The following is a 20,109-nucleotide window of genomic DNA, read 5'->3' on the forward strand; positions in this document are numbered from 1 at the left end:
TTGATACTTCCTCTATCTTAAAATATTTATAATCACTAAGTAAATTTATTTGTAGTAGGACAGCATTATCTCCAGTGAGATGTTCTGGAGAACAGAAGCTTTTACAATTTGGGAAGTGACCAAATCATTGGGTCAGATGTGGCTGCATCAGAAAGGCCAGGAGACGAGTAAGGAACCAACTTCCTCCTGCTGAGGATGGGACACTCATACAAAAAGCATTTCCCAGCCAGTAAAGACAGCTGACACTGCAGCATCCTGGTCTCCTCCTCTTGTTGATATGTTCTTCAGACACTGCTGCCCTTCCCATTGGAGCAGAAAAGCCTTTCTGACTTGCAAAAAGTTTCTCAGATGTTTTCTCAGCTCCAACTCAATCCCACTCAAACATAGTAGTAATATTTCTGTATCCTATATACTCAAGGAGAAGCAAATGGCATTTGTTTCTCCATATGTTACTTTTTGATGGAAAACTACTGTATTAAGCATTCCATACAAAGATCATGGTATTAGATCTTACATTATTGAACAATACAGTTAGATACTGAATCTGCATTTTTATGTCATTATGGCTGCAGTCAGACACAACAAATGAGATAGAACAAAACATTTTTCTCTGACAGCTAAATAACAGCCACTGGCTTCACTGTATGAAAAAAAAAATCATATTAACATTCTCTGTAATTTCTGAAATCATCTTTAAAACGGTTTAGTACATATAGTATTGTGAAAAAAATATAACGTTGTAGAACTTAGGGGGACTGATTTTTAGCTCAAAAATTGTGCTTGCACATAGCAAATGTACTAACTGCAATGTGTATCTGCAAATACTGTATGAAACTAAACCAGAATGAAAATCACAGGCCATCACAGACCACCACCCTAAGCACCGACCTGCACTCTGCAATGGCAATGACATTATTAATCGTATACATAAATATTACTTTTTTCATTGACTCAACATTTTTGAAACCATCGATTTTAACAATTAAAAAGATCTACAGCATACACAGCATTGATTTCCAAAATAACTGCTACAAGCAGTGCTACTACTTTTAATGTTTTGTTGTTGTTACCTGGAGTAGAATTTCCCTTGCTTTGCCTTTTGTTCATGCTGCAGCCTCATGTTTTCTAGTTTGACTGGGCTTGGTATGAATCCTATTTCACAGCCTTCTTTTACCAACCGTCCTATCCACCAGTCATTATTAAATTTCTACAGAAAAAAAAAAAAGAAATAAAAAGTCATGTACTATGAAATTACTGTATTTGTGATCATTTTGTTATTATTTTTAACTTGCAGCTAAGTCATTTTATGTAATTCTTCCCTGCAGTTAATCATTGTACTATGTTATTATGGCAATGAAGAATAGTGGTAATGTTCAGAAATACATTAAAATAATTATACCTTCCAAATTATTAAAATGCTACAGTACTTAAGCAGAAACTTTCCCTCACAAAACATCATGATTCTCCCTGGCTGTTAATTCCACCCATTTCACCATCTTTATTTCTTTCTGCTTCACAGTCTTTTCTCTTCATACATTAGTTTCTTTTGTTCTCCCTTGATCTTTCTTCTCAGTGGACACCAGAGATTTCTTCTGATCTGCTCCTATCCACTGCAACAATTTTTACAATCTATTTTTTTCTTACCGTATTAAACTCAGTTCTGTACTTTAAATAAAATACCACTTCTCAAACTCTACTGCTTCTCTGAACTCATTACTACCTTCTGAAATATGACCACATTCCACTTCTTATATATCTTCTGCTACCTACATACAGCTCATGTGATCTGTATGTTAAGCAGACAGTGACAGATACACAAGGAATGGATATCTTTGGATAACTAAAAAAATTACAATTATACAAATGCACGATATTTCAATTAACTGAATTTCTGCCATTTAAGTATGAGATAATGAGTGCTCCAATTTAATAATATTTATTCATACACGTTATTGGGTTTACGTGGCAATGGTTTGGTAGCAGAGGGCTGCAGGCATGGTCTCTGTGATCAGAGCCCAGCAGCTGCCCCATGTCAGAGCAGAGCCAGCTCCAGATGGCTCCAAAAGAGAACCATCACTATCCAGAGCTGAGCCAGGGAGTGATGCTGGGTGAGCCTCTGGGAGAGCAGATTTAAGGAACGGGGGGAAAAAAATACAAACTGCTGTGCAACAGCAGCTTGGAGAGAGGGGTGAGAGCCAACACTGTTGACCCCAAGGTCAGTGCAGCAGGAAGGCAGGAGGTGCTCCAGGCATCCCCTGTGGCCTGTGGAGAGGCCCCTGGTGGAGCAGGCTGTCCCCCTGCAGCCCATGGGTCCCACACGGAGCAGATCTCCACGCTGCAGCCCGTGGAGGAGCCCCCGGTGGAGCAGGTGGATGTGGCCTGGAGGAGGCTGCGACCTATGGAGAGGCCCCGCAGGAGCCTGTTAACTAAAGACATGCATGTGCGTTTCAAATACACTGTAAGACAATATAGGTAGAAGAAGACTATAGTAACTGAGTCAACAGAGCTTGCCATTATATGGATCTGGCCTACGTTATACACAAAATCTGCAAAAGTAGTATCGCTTAGCTTGGTAAAAGGAAGAGACAGATAATTAAAAAAAACACCACTATATTAAAATCTGAACAGTCAGTACTTACTAAAACTGTCCTATAGTACAACAGACAAAACTAGTCAATTTAATTAATAGAAGTACTAAATCTACAGGAATTTTTTCTTCTTACAAAAATAAAAGCATCTTCTTACAAAAATAAAAGCATTCATGCTTGCAAAGTCTCAACACTAACTGCTGTTGTCAGTATATGAAAAGGAGGATAAGGTAGTTTTATGAGAAAGTAATACCGCAGATGACACTGCCTAATGATACAAAGCAATAACAGAAATTTTGGTAGTGATGTGTCCAGCTCTCAAGGTGCTGGCTGAGGTGAGTGATTCTCTTTAAGACAGCTGTGCTTGGAGAGCCAAGTGAAATACAAAGAGGAATTAAATGCAAAGCAGAATTATGCCCATGAATTTAAGCCCTGAAAAATTCAGGATTGACTGTGATGCAGGACGTGTTTCTTCATACAGGAAGCAATCTGTCATCTTTGTATGTACTGAGTTTTAATGACTCTAACTTAATAATAAAAACAAATTTCCCTCATATTTAATCAGTGCAGTCCTCAAGAAAAAATGAGGTTTTCCTTGCTTGAGCCCTCTTAGCAGCATAAATTGGAGAAAACTCCTCACAGACAAGAACAGGACAACATCAATCCTACATTGCTGTGCAGTCAAACATCACGGGAGATTGTCATAGTGTTGTTTTTTGTTGTTGTTGTTTTTCTTAAATATTTGTGATGTGAAAAGCAATGCTACATTTTATAGCAGTGTATATAATATGATTTTTTACTTTCATCTGCAGAAATAATTAAATTTTAGAGATTTCAGTTCTCCCTACGTTAACTCTAGGGAGCACCAAAATGAGTGAAGGAGCAATGTCTGGTTGGTTACAGAGCCTTGGAGATCAAGCAGGAGAGGGCCACTGCAGGGGAATGGGCAGGATGAGCAAGGGGTGCTGCTTGGGCACCCTCCAGAAGAGGTCTGAGCCCCCTAGAAGCAGCAACCACTGCCCAACGAGTCTGATTCCTTGGGCTCCCAGCCTGGCAGTGCACCTGACTGGGGTGCAGGGTCCCAACCACATCCCTGCTCTTGCTTAGCATCACTGGACAGTCAACTTCCCTGAACTGCTCAGAGGGGAAAAAAAAATTGATTTTTAAAGTCAGTTAGTGCAGAGTGCTTGTTGTATTACACCTGAAGCTGCATAAAGAACTGCAGTCTAATCTCGTTTTTCATTCCAAAGCGCTACATGCACCCACCCACAGACAATATAACACCTCAGCTGAGTTAAGCTTCCTTTCAAGATATTTCTGAAGATTAGGAAAAGTTTGGGAAACTCTGTCTTCCTCATTATCTTCCATGTATTTTTACACCCAAGACTAAGTTCAGCTATGAGGGAAAAAAAAAAAAGATATTCTAACAGAAATATGCTGACAGCCTGTTTCTGGTTCACATGGAAACAGGGGAAAGGCTTGATGTGAAGTCAGAGATTACGAGCTCATTTGACATATAGATGGAATAGAGAATTATACAAAATCATTTAATCCAACCAAACTGCACCATATTTTTCCAGATTCACCAGAAAATGCTGATGACTTTCTTTTGCCAAGACTGCGCCTGCTCGTCCCTACTTCTGTCATAAGAAGTAAAGCAATTCTTTTTTGCACTATCATCAGACTTCAAACATTGTCTTTGCTATAAACACTTGCTTGGAATACAAATTATCCCTTTTTTCTATGTGTTTCATATATATGGAAAATGCTGATCACTAGTCATCATGATAAAGGTACTAAAAGTCCACTTCTTGTGTTTCCTTTGTATTTGCCCACCTGCACTTCTACCTGTGTATTAGGGAAAGCTTCTTGCTTCTACAAAGTACCTGTCCTAGCAGAAATTACTATGCAACATGAATTGTAATGACTGAGGGATTTTTTCAGCGTTAAAAAAATGGATAATCTAAAATGGGTCAAAGACATAAATTCAAGTGTATGACTAAGTTGTTCTCCTCAAGCAAATTTTTCAGTTCTTCTGATACAAATCTCCATTGTCCGATGGACCATTGTGTGGCAAAATACAATGGCATATGACCAGAACCTGGGAAATCTGGTAAAATGAAATCATTCAGAATAGAGCAGTAGGGCGCTTAGGAAGGTTTGTATGGGAAAGTTACCAAGTTTGAATTGTCTTGCAAGGAGGAGAGAAAGAACAAGAGTTTAGATGTTTGAAAGTTTGCAGAACCTGAAAATTTTCAAAGAAAAACTACAGGAAAAGAAAAGCAATGCAGCAAACTCAAAGTACATTTTTTGACAGTTGATATGTATATCTTGAAATTTATGACTTCAGTTCTTCAGTATGTAACTCGTAAAATATTTTCTATGTCAGGGAAATAACTTTCGTGAAAAACAGGACCTGAAGATTTGAGAGATTAATCTAACCATTAAGAAATGGTAGCACTGTTACTGAAACAGACCTTTAAAGAGATTCACTTACTCCTTAAGTTTTACTTACTTCTTTAACGTGAAGAAAATCTTTAGCCTCAAATGAGATGGCCATGCCTGGGACTGGAACATCATCATCATGAGCTGCACTGTAACCAACATTTGTCCGAACTGCAAATGCAACAGGTTTTGTCTGCAAAGTAAAGAAAAAAAGCTTGAAGTTTTCCCTTACAAATGTGCATATATACAATAGTACGCACAGAGGACGGTTTCTGTAAGTTGTCTTTTTAAAATAATAAAAATGACAAAGAACTTTCAAAACATATGCTGTTCTTCTCAAAATATTTGCTGATCATATGACAGTCAATTTATGTGAGGCAAATGGCTGACACTTTGTTCCAAAGCAACTGAATCATCAGGAATGCTTGTGTTAGGCTCATCCTGAAGGTCAAAGTCTTCAAAAGTTACTAGCAACTGAGAGCACAGAAAGACTGAAGCACCTAAAATCTCTAGTTGCTATGGAAAACTCAGAGCAAAAGTCCATGTTAAATGTGCACTGGATCAACATGTTGTGAAAAATCAACATTCTACAAATCACACTAGGAACTAAAGGACAGCATCTTTTTTTTTTCCTGTTGTTAAATAGACAAGCTCAAAATGTGCTTTTATGCTATAAACTATCCATTTAAAACATTATGAAGGATCATGTTTACTTACCTTCGTTATTTAATATCAACACATTTTATGGATTGCAAGATTTTTTTTTTCTAGCTACTAGCACTCTGAACTCATTTGGGATAAACCCAATCAGGAATTAGAATCATAAAACAGTTGGCAAGCCATATATTATGCTCAGTTATGATGGAATTGCACAGTAGATCTTCATTTGGCTGAGATTTATTGGAGATTTCTAACCATAGTTCTGTACTGAGGTGGTCATGCATCTCACTTGCATTGCAGTATATTTAAGAGGTGTGCTTGCACTTGCATGGAACATTTATTCTGCTTTCAAGGCAATTACAAGGCCCCTATCAACTTCAGAAGGGAATGAGAACAAGGGAGTCAGACTTCAGGTTTGCCTAGTACTCATTCTTGAAGTTTAAATTGCAATGGTTTACTATGCTTTGCTAATATACAAAGAAATACAATTAAAATGTACATAATAATGAGAATTTAGGTATACAGAGTAAAAGTCATGAAATTCAAACATGGTTATGGCCAAAGCTATTGTAATTTGGCTCCACTGCCTACACACTGTAATCCCACTCACAGCAGCAATGGAAGGAAAAATTTAAGAAAAATAAAACGCTTTTAAATTTTATTTTTATTTTTAAGGAAGCCAAATCCAATCCTGAGATTTCATCATCAGCACTAAGCTGTTACCTGTCCTTCAGGTAACTTCAACAAAAGTTGAGCGCTTCCTCCTTGGCTGAGCTGAAAGTCTGCTTCCAGTTCTGCTGCCATGTTTGCCTACAGCTACCTCACACTATGAAGAGTCCCACGTCAGCCCCAACACAGCCTTCAGCAAACTCCAAAATGAGGAGAATCAGTGCCAGCATCCATTATGGATCCTGACAAGGGGCAAGACGCCCTGCTGCAGAGGCATTCTGAGAGTGTGGTCATGTCAGGCCATCACCAAATACTGGCAAAACATCACCAAATACTCTCTCAGAGAGAGACGTGCTGATTCCTGTTACTCATACCTATACCAGTAGTCAGTATCAGTAGGTTACAGAACTTTTAAAAGTTTTATTTTCAAGAAGCAGTTGCAGGAACAGACAGGGGGTCTTGCGGCCCCACACTGAGGCTGAAAGCCTTTCTGCACAGGAAGGGTTAAGCAGGTAGCAGGAGCTGCCATCCAGCTCAGTGCAGCCCGTACCAGCCTATATGGAGGGCTTCCTCTTCCCCTTGGAGCTGCAACCAGAACACAGGAGAACAACCTCCACTGTGGTTTATTCTCCCCCAAACAATGCCTTGAGCTTGCTCTCCCAGCAGAGGATATGAAGCACGGCATTCCTGGGACCCACCATTGTCCCACCCCAAATCCTCCACACTGCTTGTCAGGTCTGGTCTAAAGGCCCTACACATTATGGCTGGTATATCTTTGTGAACTGAGACCCACGGGTGCTCACAACTCATTGAGGAGGGTGTGACATAACTTTTCATCTCAAAATATATTAAAACTTTTACCAGAAAACAGTTTTAGTTTTATTAGTAATGATTTCATTGATGCCAATTCGAATACAACCAAGAGCAGACATAGTTGGTATGGGTCATCATTTTATGGTTTGGGTAAAGAGTACGGTATTTTGCTAAGATGACAAGGCGAAAACAACAACAACCACCACCTCATTTCCTACATAAGGAATTGCATCCATTTCTTCTTGAGATGGAAGATATGAAAACACATCCCATACTTCATGAATGCAGACCCAAAAACCTGAGACCAATAATCATGCAATATTTTTCTGATTACCAAAAATCCCTGACTATTCCACCCAGGTTCATTCTGACAACTTGCACAGTGCTAGAGGTCAGAAATCTGCAGCATTTAAAACCATGATAAAATAGTGATGGAGACGTATAAATAATTCTAAAAACGATATCATGCTACCTGTCCTGGAAAGGACATTTTGAAATGACAGGGGGAAAAGGTTCCCTGCTGCTTAATTCAGGTCTAATGTGCTATAAAAGCCACAGGGTTCCAATAAAGCACATTTTAAAACCCCTTAAATAGGCCTGTATTTGAATGAACTGCCGCAGTCAAACAATTTACATCTAAGTGCACATTCTAGGGAGGATTTTTAATTTAGAAGGAGAAATAGTATGCTTTTTCATAACACTGGGTCAAGATTGTCTCTGTGTCCAAAAATGAAACAGTTTCACTAGCAACAAGTTTTGGAATGGGCTTCATATTTATGTGGTATTTAAAATCTAAATAGGCATTTCTACAAAGAGATCCTCTGGAAACTATCAGAAAAGGCCTTTATCAATTCTGTTCATTGTTTGGGATTTGATGGAAAAATCTAAAAGGCTGTGGAGGAAGGGCTCTCCAGGCTGAAACTGGTACCATTTAAACTGCAAGGCTGAACATATTTACAGGTTACCTGGCTGTGATTGTTCTGCTACTCATTCCTCTCCTCCCCATCTCAGTGTCTAAAAGGAATTGATGACTATCTCTGAGGTTTTAAAAAACTGCTGTATCAGTCACCTGAGTGAAAAATAAGTGATTATTTCAATATAATTCTTACACACGACCACAGGATTACATTATTACAGAAGCCACAGTTAAACATGGAAAATAATTATAGTTGGAAACAAATCTGCTCAGTACAGTTTCCTGAAACTTTCTGGAGAAGAAAGTTTTTTTCCTTGTGCAATGGGACATTAATTAACAAAAACCTTCTTAAACCATCTTTGCATATTCTTCGTCTGTTCCAGAAGCCAAAATTCTCACTTTGGGATAGCATTATGGACAGAAAGTAACACTTATCCCAACCCATGTGATTGTATGGCAAAAGACAATTTACAATTTACCTTCCATATCACCAACAAGTTCAGAATAAACTCCACAAATCTTCACATGTGCTATTAGTTACAAATAGCAAAACAGATAGAGCAACATAGAGATGAAAATAGGGAAGTGGCTCTGTCTTTCCCTTGCTTTTAAGGGAAAATGGAATGTTTTAGGACTTATTTTTCCTTAAGGGACCTCATTTAATACACAAATCAAAACTACGTTTCCTTTGGAGATAAGTCATACATTATAACAAACAAACAAACAACAACAACAAACACACATGGAAATAATTAAAGAGTAAGTTTTGGCACTTGTGTATTGACATCACATTATTCAGACTTTTCACGTAGTACATCTTAGTGCTTCTTTATCTTCTCAGAAAATTTATTTATTTATTTATTTATTTTTCCTACTTTGGTTCTCTTTGCCTATGAATTTAGGTATGCATTATGCATCATATATACTGTGGCTATGAACCACTGCCTATTTTTTCTGCTTGCCTCCCAGCTTTTAAAATAACACATCCCAAGAGTTCATTGTATTTCTTGTTTAGCTACAGTTAGAATATTACAAATACTTGATTGCTTTTTTTGCAGATCACCTCTTCCAGGTGTTGTTGAAACAACAACAGAAATTTTTAAACAAAAAATTAACAAACTAGAAAAAAAATAACAAATTAGAGTACTATGCGAAAAGCAATAATTAAATAGCCAATAATTTAAAAAATCTGTTTTCTTTCAATAAGAAAAATCCTATTGCTGTTAGAACATGTTGGAGATGTTATTCAGGTGGTAAATTATATTAAAAGCTTGACTGCATTTGCAGGGAATTGATTATTTTACTAGATGTTCTTATTAGCTACCACCCTGTATTAGAAAATGATAGCCACAATGATAGATATTGCTTGCATATAAACAATTATATGTAAGTATACATTATATATATATACATATATATATAATATATACATTTAACAATACAATCAAAAACTAACAGATGCTTATTTTGCTGAGCAACTTTTTAATACCCTGAACTATTCCATTTTGATGCAGAAGGGCACCTAACACAGATTTCTGGACTCCAGTACGAGAGAGATGTATGTAAAAGCTAGACACCCAGGTCCTTTAATAAGCCCTTAATAAGTTCACCTTGTCATTAAACAGATGAACTGTTAGAAGGGCATCAAAACATGATTATGCATTCATGAATACATTTCTGAAAATGGGCATTTATGAGAATGATCATCCACAAAATAAAATTTGGCAATTCCTCCATAACAATTTAAAAACATTGCAGTGTTGATGCAACATGGATGTCCGATTCCTAGCAACCCAACATCATATCTGATTCAATTCCTCTAATATTCTTAGTTGCAACAAGCACTCAGTTATCCTATGCCACAGATAGCTATCTATAAGATGCTAGAATTAAGCACGCCAGAAAGAAAAAGCACTAGTCATATAGATACTGAATTCACTGGTATCAAGTATCTTCCTTAAAAATAAAAGCCAACAAAAATTATTGGTTTTAATTTTTTTAAAATATACATATTCATACAAAACTCCACAACTTTCCTGAATATAAAAATTCTACACTAACAGAGTTGATGCTTTATATGCTATTATTCATTTCAATATCAGAAAATATGGATATGAGTAAGCATTAAGTTGTCAAATATCCTAAATAATACTTTATCATTGAATAGCAGAGAATTGAACATATCATTCATTGTTATGAAGAATGAGTTTTCTGCAAAGCATAGTAAACTGTCATTGTAGAACTGTATCTCAGAACAAGAACAGAAATATTAAGGAACAATCTTTGCTAAATGCTGGTAGGGGGGATAATACACTTACTTATCCTTCTCACATTTCCTATATCCTCTAGCAAATATAAAAGAATGCTCAGCAGAGTATTGTGACTTATTTCTAACAGTATCAGTGGATGAAAGACTTCAGGCTGACTAAAGACTTTAAAATCTCTGCTGCATTGCAACAAACAGACAACTTCAGCAAGCTAATGTCCTTGACACACTTCTAAGTATTCTAAAATTTTCTATTAGAGGCTACTCAAGAAAAAAGAAAAAATGAAAACTACTCCATAACCATCTGAACATGAAAGTTAAGTAGCAGGTAAAATAAATAAATAAATAATCTTCTTTCATTTTCTGCTATTGAAAAATTAATGTGAAAATGTAAGTAGAAAGCAAAGCAGAACATTTAGCTTCCAAAACAGTTCATGTCCCATTTTAGATACTCGTCATACTGGTACAAAGGGAGACTAAATTACCATGGGATTAGACAACAATAATTAACCTTGCTGAACATTTAAAACTAATTAATTTATAAAATTTAAATGCTAGCTATTTTACATTGATAAATAATTCTGAAAGTTCCACAGAACTGTAGAATTCAGTACCTTTTCTTTTCTTGAACTCTACTGTCTTGGACTAAAATAATCCAAGTCTGTTATGCAATTCCTTACTTTCCTAAGGAGCTCAAAGGAAAAATAGGACCTTATATCAAACAAAATAAAACTTTTTTTTTTTTGAACATACACATATGTATGTTTTAAAATATATCTAGCATTTGCCTACATATTGTACAGTTCTAAAATTAGACTTGGTCAAAACAGTTAAGTACTTTCTGTTCATTCTCCAAATCTTCAGGAAAAAGTGATGGCAGTTCAGCACTCACTTAATCCACAGGCGGGACTACAGGGACAGATATTCCTAGATGTTAAACACTAACATTTTCTCTCTCCTGAAAGGAATAACGCAACTTGAAAATGTATACATCTTCACAATGAAGATTTGTGACTTCTTTTTTTTTCCCTGGAAAAATACAATGCTCAACAAACAGAATATCCCATTAGGAGAACAATAACTAGTCTATGAACACCACCATAATCTGTACCACTGGGGCAGCAGGTGGCATACTCTGGTGTGGCATTCTTCATGAATCAGTTTCAGCTTCTGATTTAAAAGCAGAATGTAAATCAATGACACCATATTCACCAACTGTTAAGCAAACTTTGGCTGAGGACTTTTTTGTAACAGACATAAATTAATGTGGGACTAGGGGGACCTGACTTAATATCCTTTTTTTTTTTTTTTTTCTGTCTGGATCTCATTTCTTCCTTTTCGTTCACAAGTTATATTCATTTTAAACATCTTTGTGCAAACTCTCACTACTAACTCAATACTATTTACAGTATTATTATACTCTGCTACTTATATTCCTTATCCTCTGTTTTATGACTAACTTGCATTCAATGCATACACAAGCATTTGCAGTATCTGTCTCACTCTGTTGGTTTAAGCAAATTAGCACCTGCTTGCCTCAATCTGTACTTGAGAAATATTGCACCCTAAAAAATACAACCCGTTTTCTAGTAAAGTACTTAAAACATGACAGAACCATCTTTTTTCCGATAACTCATTTTAGATTTTTTATACTGTGCCATAAACCCAGTGCATGCAGCCCCTAGAGATCCTTGCCAAGTAGGTAAATTTTCTGACACGAAATTTGCTCACAGAACAGGTCATCTCCCTCATGGTCACTAATTTTGGGAAAGGTGCTTGATAATCAAGGTATCTCTATTCCCTGGATTAGAGCATTCTCCAAGCCACTTTCATTTACACCTAAGGTTGTCCTACACAAAGCAATGACCCTAGGGCTGAAGGAACACAAGCAGGAATTAAAGCTGCCTTTTTCAGCAGTAGGTGATGAGGATCTAGGGTCTCAGATCCATCTCATTTCTCACTTCACTTCATTGTACCCAGAGTAGAGGTACGCTGCATTTACACAAGCTTAAATGAAAACTGAATGCTGTTCAGACTGCATGTTTTATGAAGATAATGCCAGCTAAATCCAGAATTGACTCAGAAAATGACTTCAGTTATCTTTTTGACGAAGTGCTTGTTGTTGTTGGCATCTGTGTTAAAGTTCAGAGAATTCGTCTCAAAGCAAGTCACCTCCCTCGCTATTTATATATAACGTTATGCATCGTTCATCATACCCACTTTTCATGGATGCCTGTAACTTTAGCTTGAAAGCAAGGAGTTATTTTTCTCTTGGGTAATGCATATAATGGGTCTCACTTGAAACACTACCAGGTTTGCACTCATGAAAATTTAAAATAACTTTCTTTTTTTTTTTCAGCTAAGGAAAGATGATACTACTCCCAAACTTCTCTTTAGTAGTCTTGGTCAGGAGTAAATATGTCAAGAGATGACCTACATTTGCCACTATTTCTGCAGAACAACCCCATACATACTGTTTGTGCCATAAATGAAATTTATACACCACATAGGACAAAGATCAATAGGAATGTGACAGTGCAATAGCTGCAGTCTTAAAATATGTCATTTTGTTTTGCCCTGCTGATGGCTGAGAGTCAAACGTATAGTGCAAAAGCCAGATGTTTTAGAGAATTACAAGATTTTTGTGAACAACTCAATTATTTTAAGGGAGTTTGCAATGTTATGAAATAAGTATGGTAACAAAAGTAGCTCAAGTGAAGAATGGAAAAATAAAACTAACAAAAGAACTTTCAGCTTTTTAATTCATTATTTGGTAATAATTTATAATGCTGTAACAAAAGAAACAAATCAAAATCACCTGAGTATGAATACAATTCACAAATTTACCTCCTAAACACTGATTATTGTTGGAGCCACATTACGGTTAAATGTCTGCCCAATGTCTGCTCAGCAATCTCATTGCTAAGGAAGCAAGAACAGTTCATGGATGTCCCAATGGAAAATCAGAGTAAACCTGCTGTCACTAAAAGTACCGATCAATAATAACTTCCCAGCAAAGACTCAGCCCTCTTTTATTTGTGTGGGTGTATGCATCAGAGAAGGCTGGTAGCAAGACAGAATCACAGAGTAACTTTGGTTGGAAGCAGCCTCTGGAGTTGTCCAATCCATCCCTCTGATCCAAGTAGGTCTGCTTAGCCCACGCTGCTCAGGGCTGCGTCCAGGTGAGTCTTAAGTGCCTGCAAGGACAGAGACACCAGCACCTCTCTGTGCATCCTGCTGAAGTATTTGACCACCCTCTTGCTAAGAAAAAGACCATAAAGTAACCACATATCTATGATTAAGGACATTAAATCCCTAATGGATCACAAATACTGGATTTTATGCTGCACTACAAGGAAAATCAAGCAGTATTACAAGTGGAAATCACCATTTTCTAATTTTAATTGCAAGTGGCCTAAAAGGAGTATTTTAAATATATATATATATATTATTATTATTACCATTGTGTGCGTATTGGAGGGTGAGGGGGTATTATTTCAGGTTAAGACAGCAATTTTATTACTTTACTACAGCAGACAGCAGTGCTCCCATAACTCATCTAATGCCTGAGGCTCAGCTCTTGGATTTGTGCGTCCCAGTGCAAGGTGCTGTACTCAGCACTTCCTACAAAGTGAAGGAGCTGAAAAACAAAAATATGCTGGGAGAACAAAACACAACAAAATTGTAGTTAACAAGAAGCAGCCCAAGTATAGCTACTGTATAATGAGATTCAAACTCTTTTGAATTATTAAGACTTCTGATATTATGGATCTGTCTTAAGGGACTTGGGAGACAGCAGTCAGCCAGAACATTTCATTCTGGAGCCAACTTTCATCATTTCTCAGTGTCCAAGTCAGTAATTGGATCTGAGCATATTTTACCACATATTTTCCAAACTAGGGCAACATGAACTATGGGCAGCTGTTACGAGTGCTTACACTGCCACCTTACAGTGGGCTGACTTGCCAAATTCTCACCTTGGAGCTTGTGCACCCTGACAGGAGAGCAGTGAGTGAGGAGACGTCCCCATTACACAAGCCACGGTCGCCATCAGCCTTTTTGGCCTCTCCAAACAGGCTGTAAGGAACGACATGGAAACTGAGCTTTTAAAGCTTAAGTGTGATTTTCCTTCGGATCAAGGTGAAATTCACTGAGGAAATCTTCTCTGAATCCTTTCAGTTACTAAGGCTCGCTGCTACTGGAAGGCCCATTCTTAAAGAAAGGAAAGTTTAACACATCCAGCTGGCACAAAAGAGTGCCAGATCGTTCTTTTTCTTAACAATAGGTATGCTTAAGAGAATTTTTTGTCCTCTCATACTCTCTAGAGATACATTTGTTACTATTTTAGCTCCTCTTCACATACAGCTTGAAAGTCATGCTTCCTACTTCCTTTTACGAAATCATATTTGAATAGAGAGTCACCGATGTCGGTTTACATTCAGCACAGGAGGCAGCAAAGACTGAAATAGCTTTAGTGACGCACACAAAGCTTTTTCATATGAGCTGGGTCTTTTTTTATTAGAGCATAATGCCATCAGTCAAAACTCATCGGTGGCATGGTGTTGTTTGCATGTAAGTATGCCAGAAAGGTGGACCTGCCGTACAACCCTCTTGGGGAGCCGATGGGAACAACTGGAAACAGCACAGCTGAAGTCTGTTTGTGCTTACTGAAAACATGCTTATTCTGGCAGCAAAATCCAGCAGATGAAAGCTGTCATTTGCAATAAAAATACTGTGCTGGGATTTCAAGTTCTTTTTTCAATGTCACAAGTGAGGACATTTTATGCTTATGAGACATTTCAAGCTTATGAGACAGCATTTTAGTAATCTTAGCATTTTGGCTAAACCAAGGTTCACATAGAAAGATCTGCATTAGTATTTTCAGACGATTCACAAACAGAAAATTGTCCAGGAAAAGCATAAATCCATGACACAGCAAACTAAAGCAAACACTAAATAAATCAATAATGCAATGGCTGATAAAAATGAAGATACTATTTTCAAAACCTTCTGAAAAAGGTATAGCACTGAAAATGTTTCTTAATTCAGCATTATGCTTGCAAATTTTATTGGTAGTTCCAGTATTTAAATAATTTCACAGTTCATTCTTTTTCAGTTTGATCAGAAAATCTGTATGACCGCTAGAGTCAAAGATTAATATTATTAAAATATTTTATTTTTACATGATATGTTAAGCATGCATTTTTAAAAAAAAAACTGTTCTAAAAAAATTCTTTCTTGGTTAGAAACATACATTTCATAGCTAGACAGCCCTATTTACAGAAGTGATATGAATATAAGTTTAAGGGGTGATATTTTAGAGTTTGAAAAGTCAAATGTCATATTAGCTCCTAGTACACTGAACAAAAACTTGGAAGTTATTTCAGAAGATGGTAAACTCTACATCTCATTCAGTGGGCCTTTCAAATGATTACAGTTTATGTGCATAGCTTATGTTATCCCACTCATGAACTAAGTGCAATTTCTTAAATCCTGCACTATCTGAGATACTTTCCATATCTAAATTCAAATGGAATCTCTACTCCAAGTCTCCATGACAGCCTAGATACAGATTACAGAAATTATTGCATGACACATACATTTAAAGTTCTGCTGAAAGAACATTTCTTAAAGTTGAAAGTTAAGCATTCCAGACTTCGGTAAAGTCAAAATGGAGTTGCCTTTAACTCACGCAAACAGTGGTATCTTTAACAAAGCTCTAATTACGTACAGTATTATGGTACGGCCATTAACTTCAGAATGATATGTTGTCCTCCAACCTAGTATATCTTATTACATGCAGGATGGATCTCCCCTTGGGATAGATAGATCAAGAATATATTAAACATAAGGGCCTATCTATAGCATCCTAAATTCCTCTGAGGCATTAACTGTGGCTAAAGAGTTGGGCTTACCAAGTCCAACAAAAAGAGGTAAGCAGTCTGTAAGGAGTGGTTTATCTTTAAAAATAGCATGAATCACATTTTGCTTCTTTCTTCCACAACTAGTGAACTAAAGCACCAATCCTTAGCTGTCAAGGCACATGAAATCCCATCCAGTACTCAGTGTTATGAGTGAAAGGTTTCTTGAATTTGTCATTCAGCATTAATGGAAACTTTTGATTTTAATCTGTGATTTAGCTGCCCAGCTGCTATCCCATAAAGATAAATCAATGCTCACACAGCATTCAGATAGCTTCTCAATAAGGCCCCACAAAAACAAGAAAATGTTATAGAAATCAATACTTCCCTCTTCTCAATATGCAGTGCATACAACATTGGGCCACAACAAGAAAGAAAACCAAAATTAATCAAAAACTGCATGTTAAATATGATCAGACTACATAGTAAAAACTATACCATTATATATTCACACTAGAAGGAAAGTTAAGCTAACTCAAACCACCTTCGTTTTCTAGTTTTAGAACACTGGATATTGCTTAGTTAGTTTTTTGTTGCTTTGTTTTGGTCAATGCACAATTTTCGATGTTTAAATGAAACAAACAACAAAAAGATCCCTGAAATAATAATACATTTTAGTGTTGTGTTGACATTTGCATTTACCAACAGGACAACTAAAATCTTTATATTCATTGCCAAAACTCCTTGCAACTCCAACTGCAGAATTAACAGACCGCAAATGGTTTACAGCTCTGTAAGAGGAATAGCACTAGACAGAGTTGAGGCCCACTTTGGCTGTGATCTTTTCAAATATTTGCTGAAAGCAGAACAACAGTGAGACTTAGGAACTACGGCTATTTAAAGCAAAGCTAATCAGAAACACATAGTTTTGTATGATTTTTATGTATTTTTAAATAATATTCAGCTGAAGGCAGTATGAAGCACAAAAAATATTAGGCCAAATATCTTAATTTTGGCAGAATGACAAACAAAAGCAAAATAGATTCTGTGACACCAACTTTATCTGCTATAATCCTCCTGTAGCTATTATAATTCTCCTTCCACCCCTCAGGCAAGACCCATGGTCTTGGGTCCTCAGCTTAGCCATGGACATGCACACCTGGGAGATGCGTCAACACTCACCCCTACTCCTCCTCCTTGCATGGAAGAGCTTCTGGGAAGCTGAGCACCAGCAGAGCCGCCGTTGCACTGCAGTTCTCCTGCCCTTTTATAGCAGGGTCACGGCCTTACCCATATGTTCTGGTGATCCCCTTCTGCCAGAAAAGACCCCTGGAGATTGAGAATTAAGTCACAGCAGCATTAAGGCTTCTCTGACATAAGCCAGGAACTAGCCAGAATTGTGCTGGGGAGAAGCCAACATAAGAGTGGCTAAAAGCCAGGGTTTGGGCCATTCTTCATCTGAGCTGTGCCAAGAGCAGCCCCCAATCAGGGCCTAAAGATTTAACAGATCTCTCATCCCATTCCAAAAACAATCCCTCAAAGTAACGTGCTAGAAATGAATTTACTTCTCTTTAGTATTTCCTAACATTCCTAAAATCCTTTTCCTTAAACATCTCATTTGGATTCTTTGCTCCAAGCACAAGATAAAACAGGTTTCCTGGTGGGTGTATCAGATCCAAGAGTGAAATGCGGTGATGACGCTATCCTTACAGAATATATTATACAGCTGGTGCACAGCTAGTCATCAAACGAGCAGATGAAACACTGGCTGGCGATAAACCTTCCTCTTATTATAGATGTAGAACTGCTAATGTTTAATTCCAGGTTGCATGCAGCAAGAGTTACTACAAAAGCATGAAACAGAGCGACACAGAATTGCATTCTTCGTAAGAAAGAGGCATGGCATCAAAATGGAAAGTGGCAGTTACAAATCCAATTTGGGTTTCTAGACATATTTAATTTACACTTTTCTTTACACTGCTCAATGGACTGCATTTTCTGTGGGTATGCTGGGAGGTAGTTCCTTAGACTGAACCAAAGCAAGTGGAGCAGACCACACACAGTCTTACCAGGGAACGAGCCTGAGTAGGACAATACCCTTGTACGATACAGCTGCTTGTCTACACACAGTTTACCTTAGGGAAACCACATATTTGTTATCACCAACAGATGCACTGGGGAGAATACCCAGAGGAGGACATTCATCAGGGGACCCCATCACTTCTTCTCCCAGCTGGCCAACAGCTGTCCTTCCTGTTTTTTTTTTGTTTGTTTTTGTGTGTGTGTTTTGTTTGTTTGTTTTTTCCTTTTTCCCGTTCCTCTGCCTCCTCTGTCCCCCACGTCTGGCTTTTTTTTTTCCTTTTTTTTTTTTTTGCCTTCCACAAGTACCTTTTGCTAGAAAGAGCTGATCTAGGTCATCACCTATGCACTTGGTGACAAGGCCTTGTGCATGCAAGTCTGCCTCAACACCCTTTGTGCATCAGTGCCATTTGGAAATGGCCATTGTGGCACAATTCACGTGCACACGGTAATACTAGGGTTGCAGGGAAACAGATGGTAGATTTCTGCTTTTTAATTATGTATTTAATTTAAGTGAATTTTATTAGTAGTGATATTGTGTTTCTCAATTTACTTAAAGAAATTAGGAGACTGTAGTCAAACTTAAAAGGAGGATATTAACCCACAATACTGTTAAAACAGTATTTTTGTGAATAAGAACTGTTTATAAACTATGGAGAGGGGAGAGCGAACAACAACAAAAAATCAGTAGGCATTATTTAATTAATATATTTTCTTCTCATTTTATCTTTGTATTTCTTCCCCAAAGTGAACAGGTGTTCACATCAGCAAAGATTATTTAAACTTGTTGATTGTTTGTTATCAAATGCAAGATTCTTATCATTTATTCCTATGACTTTGCTCATTTTTGAGGCACACATTAGAAGACAAAAGTATGGTTTACCAGCTTACATATAAACTGAATCCTTTTGTGCACAATGGGAATAAAAACTACTTAAAATGAATCAATATAAATACAATACTAACTTTACACAGCTTTGTAATTTTTATGACTTTAACACATGGCCAGCTTAATTTTTAAAATATTCATTGTAAAACATTGTTATTTAATATAGCACATCATGATAATACAAAGATTGGTTTCACATGAAACAATGCAGACTGTGTACCAAACTAAGCAGCATCCTTCCATTTGTTAAGAACTGAAGAAGACTAACTCATCGGTTTATTCATCACTAAACAAATTGTATACATCTTGTGTTGTCACTTTGCAATGTCACCAATATGGGAAGTGAAATGAACTGGAAGTCCACTGTGTAACCAAAATTATGTCTTAATTAACAAAACAGTTGTGTGATAAAAATTTGCATAATTAGAACTTACATGAAGGGAATAACATTTTCTGGAAAGGAAAAGAAATATGCTGTCTAGCATAACAAACGTGGACCTCCTCTAGGGTTCAAAATGCAGACTGGGATAGCTCACTTAAAGTACCTGATTTAAGGATAAAATGGAAAAAATAATAAAACAAGGGAAGTGAAATGGAAGAGATGTTATCAAGTCTGGAGAAGGAAGTGATTGATGACAATTTTATTTGAATAATTACAAATCATATAAAAGTAGTTTAAGTATGCCATTAAAACAAAGATTTACTGAGAATGGAGCAAATGACGATACAGAGTAATGCCTTTGAACAAGCTGGAAAACCCAAGGAGGGAAAACAACATAGAGGGGGCTCTTCTATATTTGTTTCTAACCAAATGGTACAAACTATCTGAGAACATGAAAGTGAAAGGAAAGATGTCGCAGATCTCGTAAAATACAGAAACTTACCAACAGTGAGGAAAGAATGATAATAGAAGAACAAATGCA

The 20,109-nt window shown here is 37.0% G+C and overlaps 1 protein-coding gene across 22 annotated transcripts in view; it reads right to left on the reverse strand.

The window, feature by feature from the left end:
* The window catches only part of CACNB2 (calcium voltage-gated channel auxiliary subunit beta 2), a 243,706-nt gene that overhangs the window by 34,427 nt on the left and 189,170 nt on the right, over window positions 1-20,109 (reverse strand). For all 22 annotated transcript variants that reach the window (XM_080578282.1, XM_080578281.1, XM_080578286.1 and 19 more), the window contains 2 exons: window positions 5,104-5,226; window positions 1,071-1,207 (listed from right to left, as the gene is read on the reverse strand). In XM_080578282.1, coding sequence (XP_080434408.1) covers window positions 1,071-1,207; window positions 5,104-5,226 — 260 coding nt within the window. The remainder of the gene's footprint in view (window positions 1-1,070; window positions 1,208-5,103; window positions 5,227-20,109) is intronic.

Source organism: Anser brachyrhynchus (assembly GCF_964034855.1).
Source record: "Anser brachyrhynchus genome assembly, chromosome: 2".
Taxonomy (NCBI): domain Eukaryota; kingdom Metazoa; phylum Chordata; class Aves; order Anseriformes; family Anatidae; genus Anser; species Anser brachyrhynchus.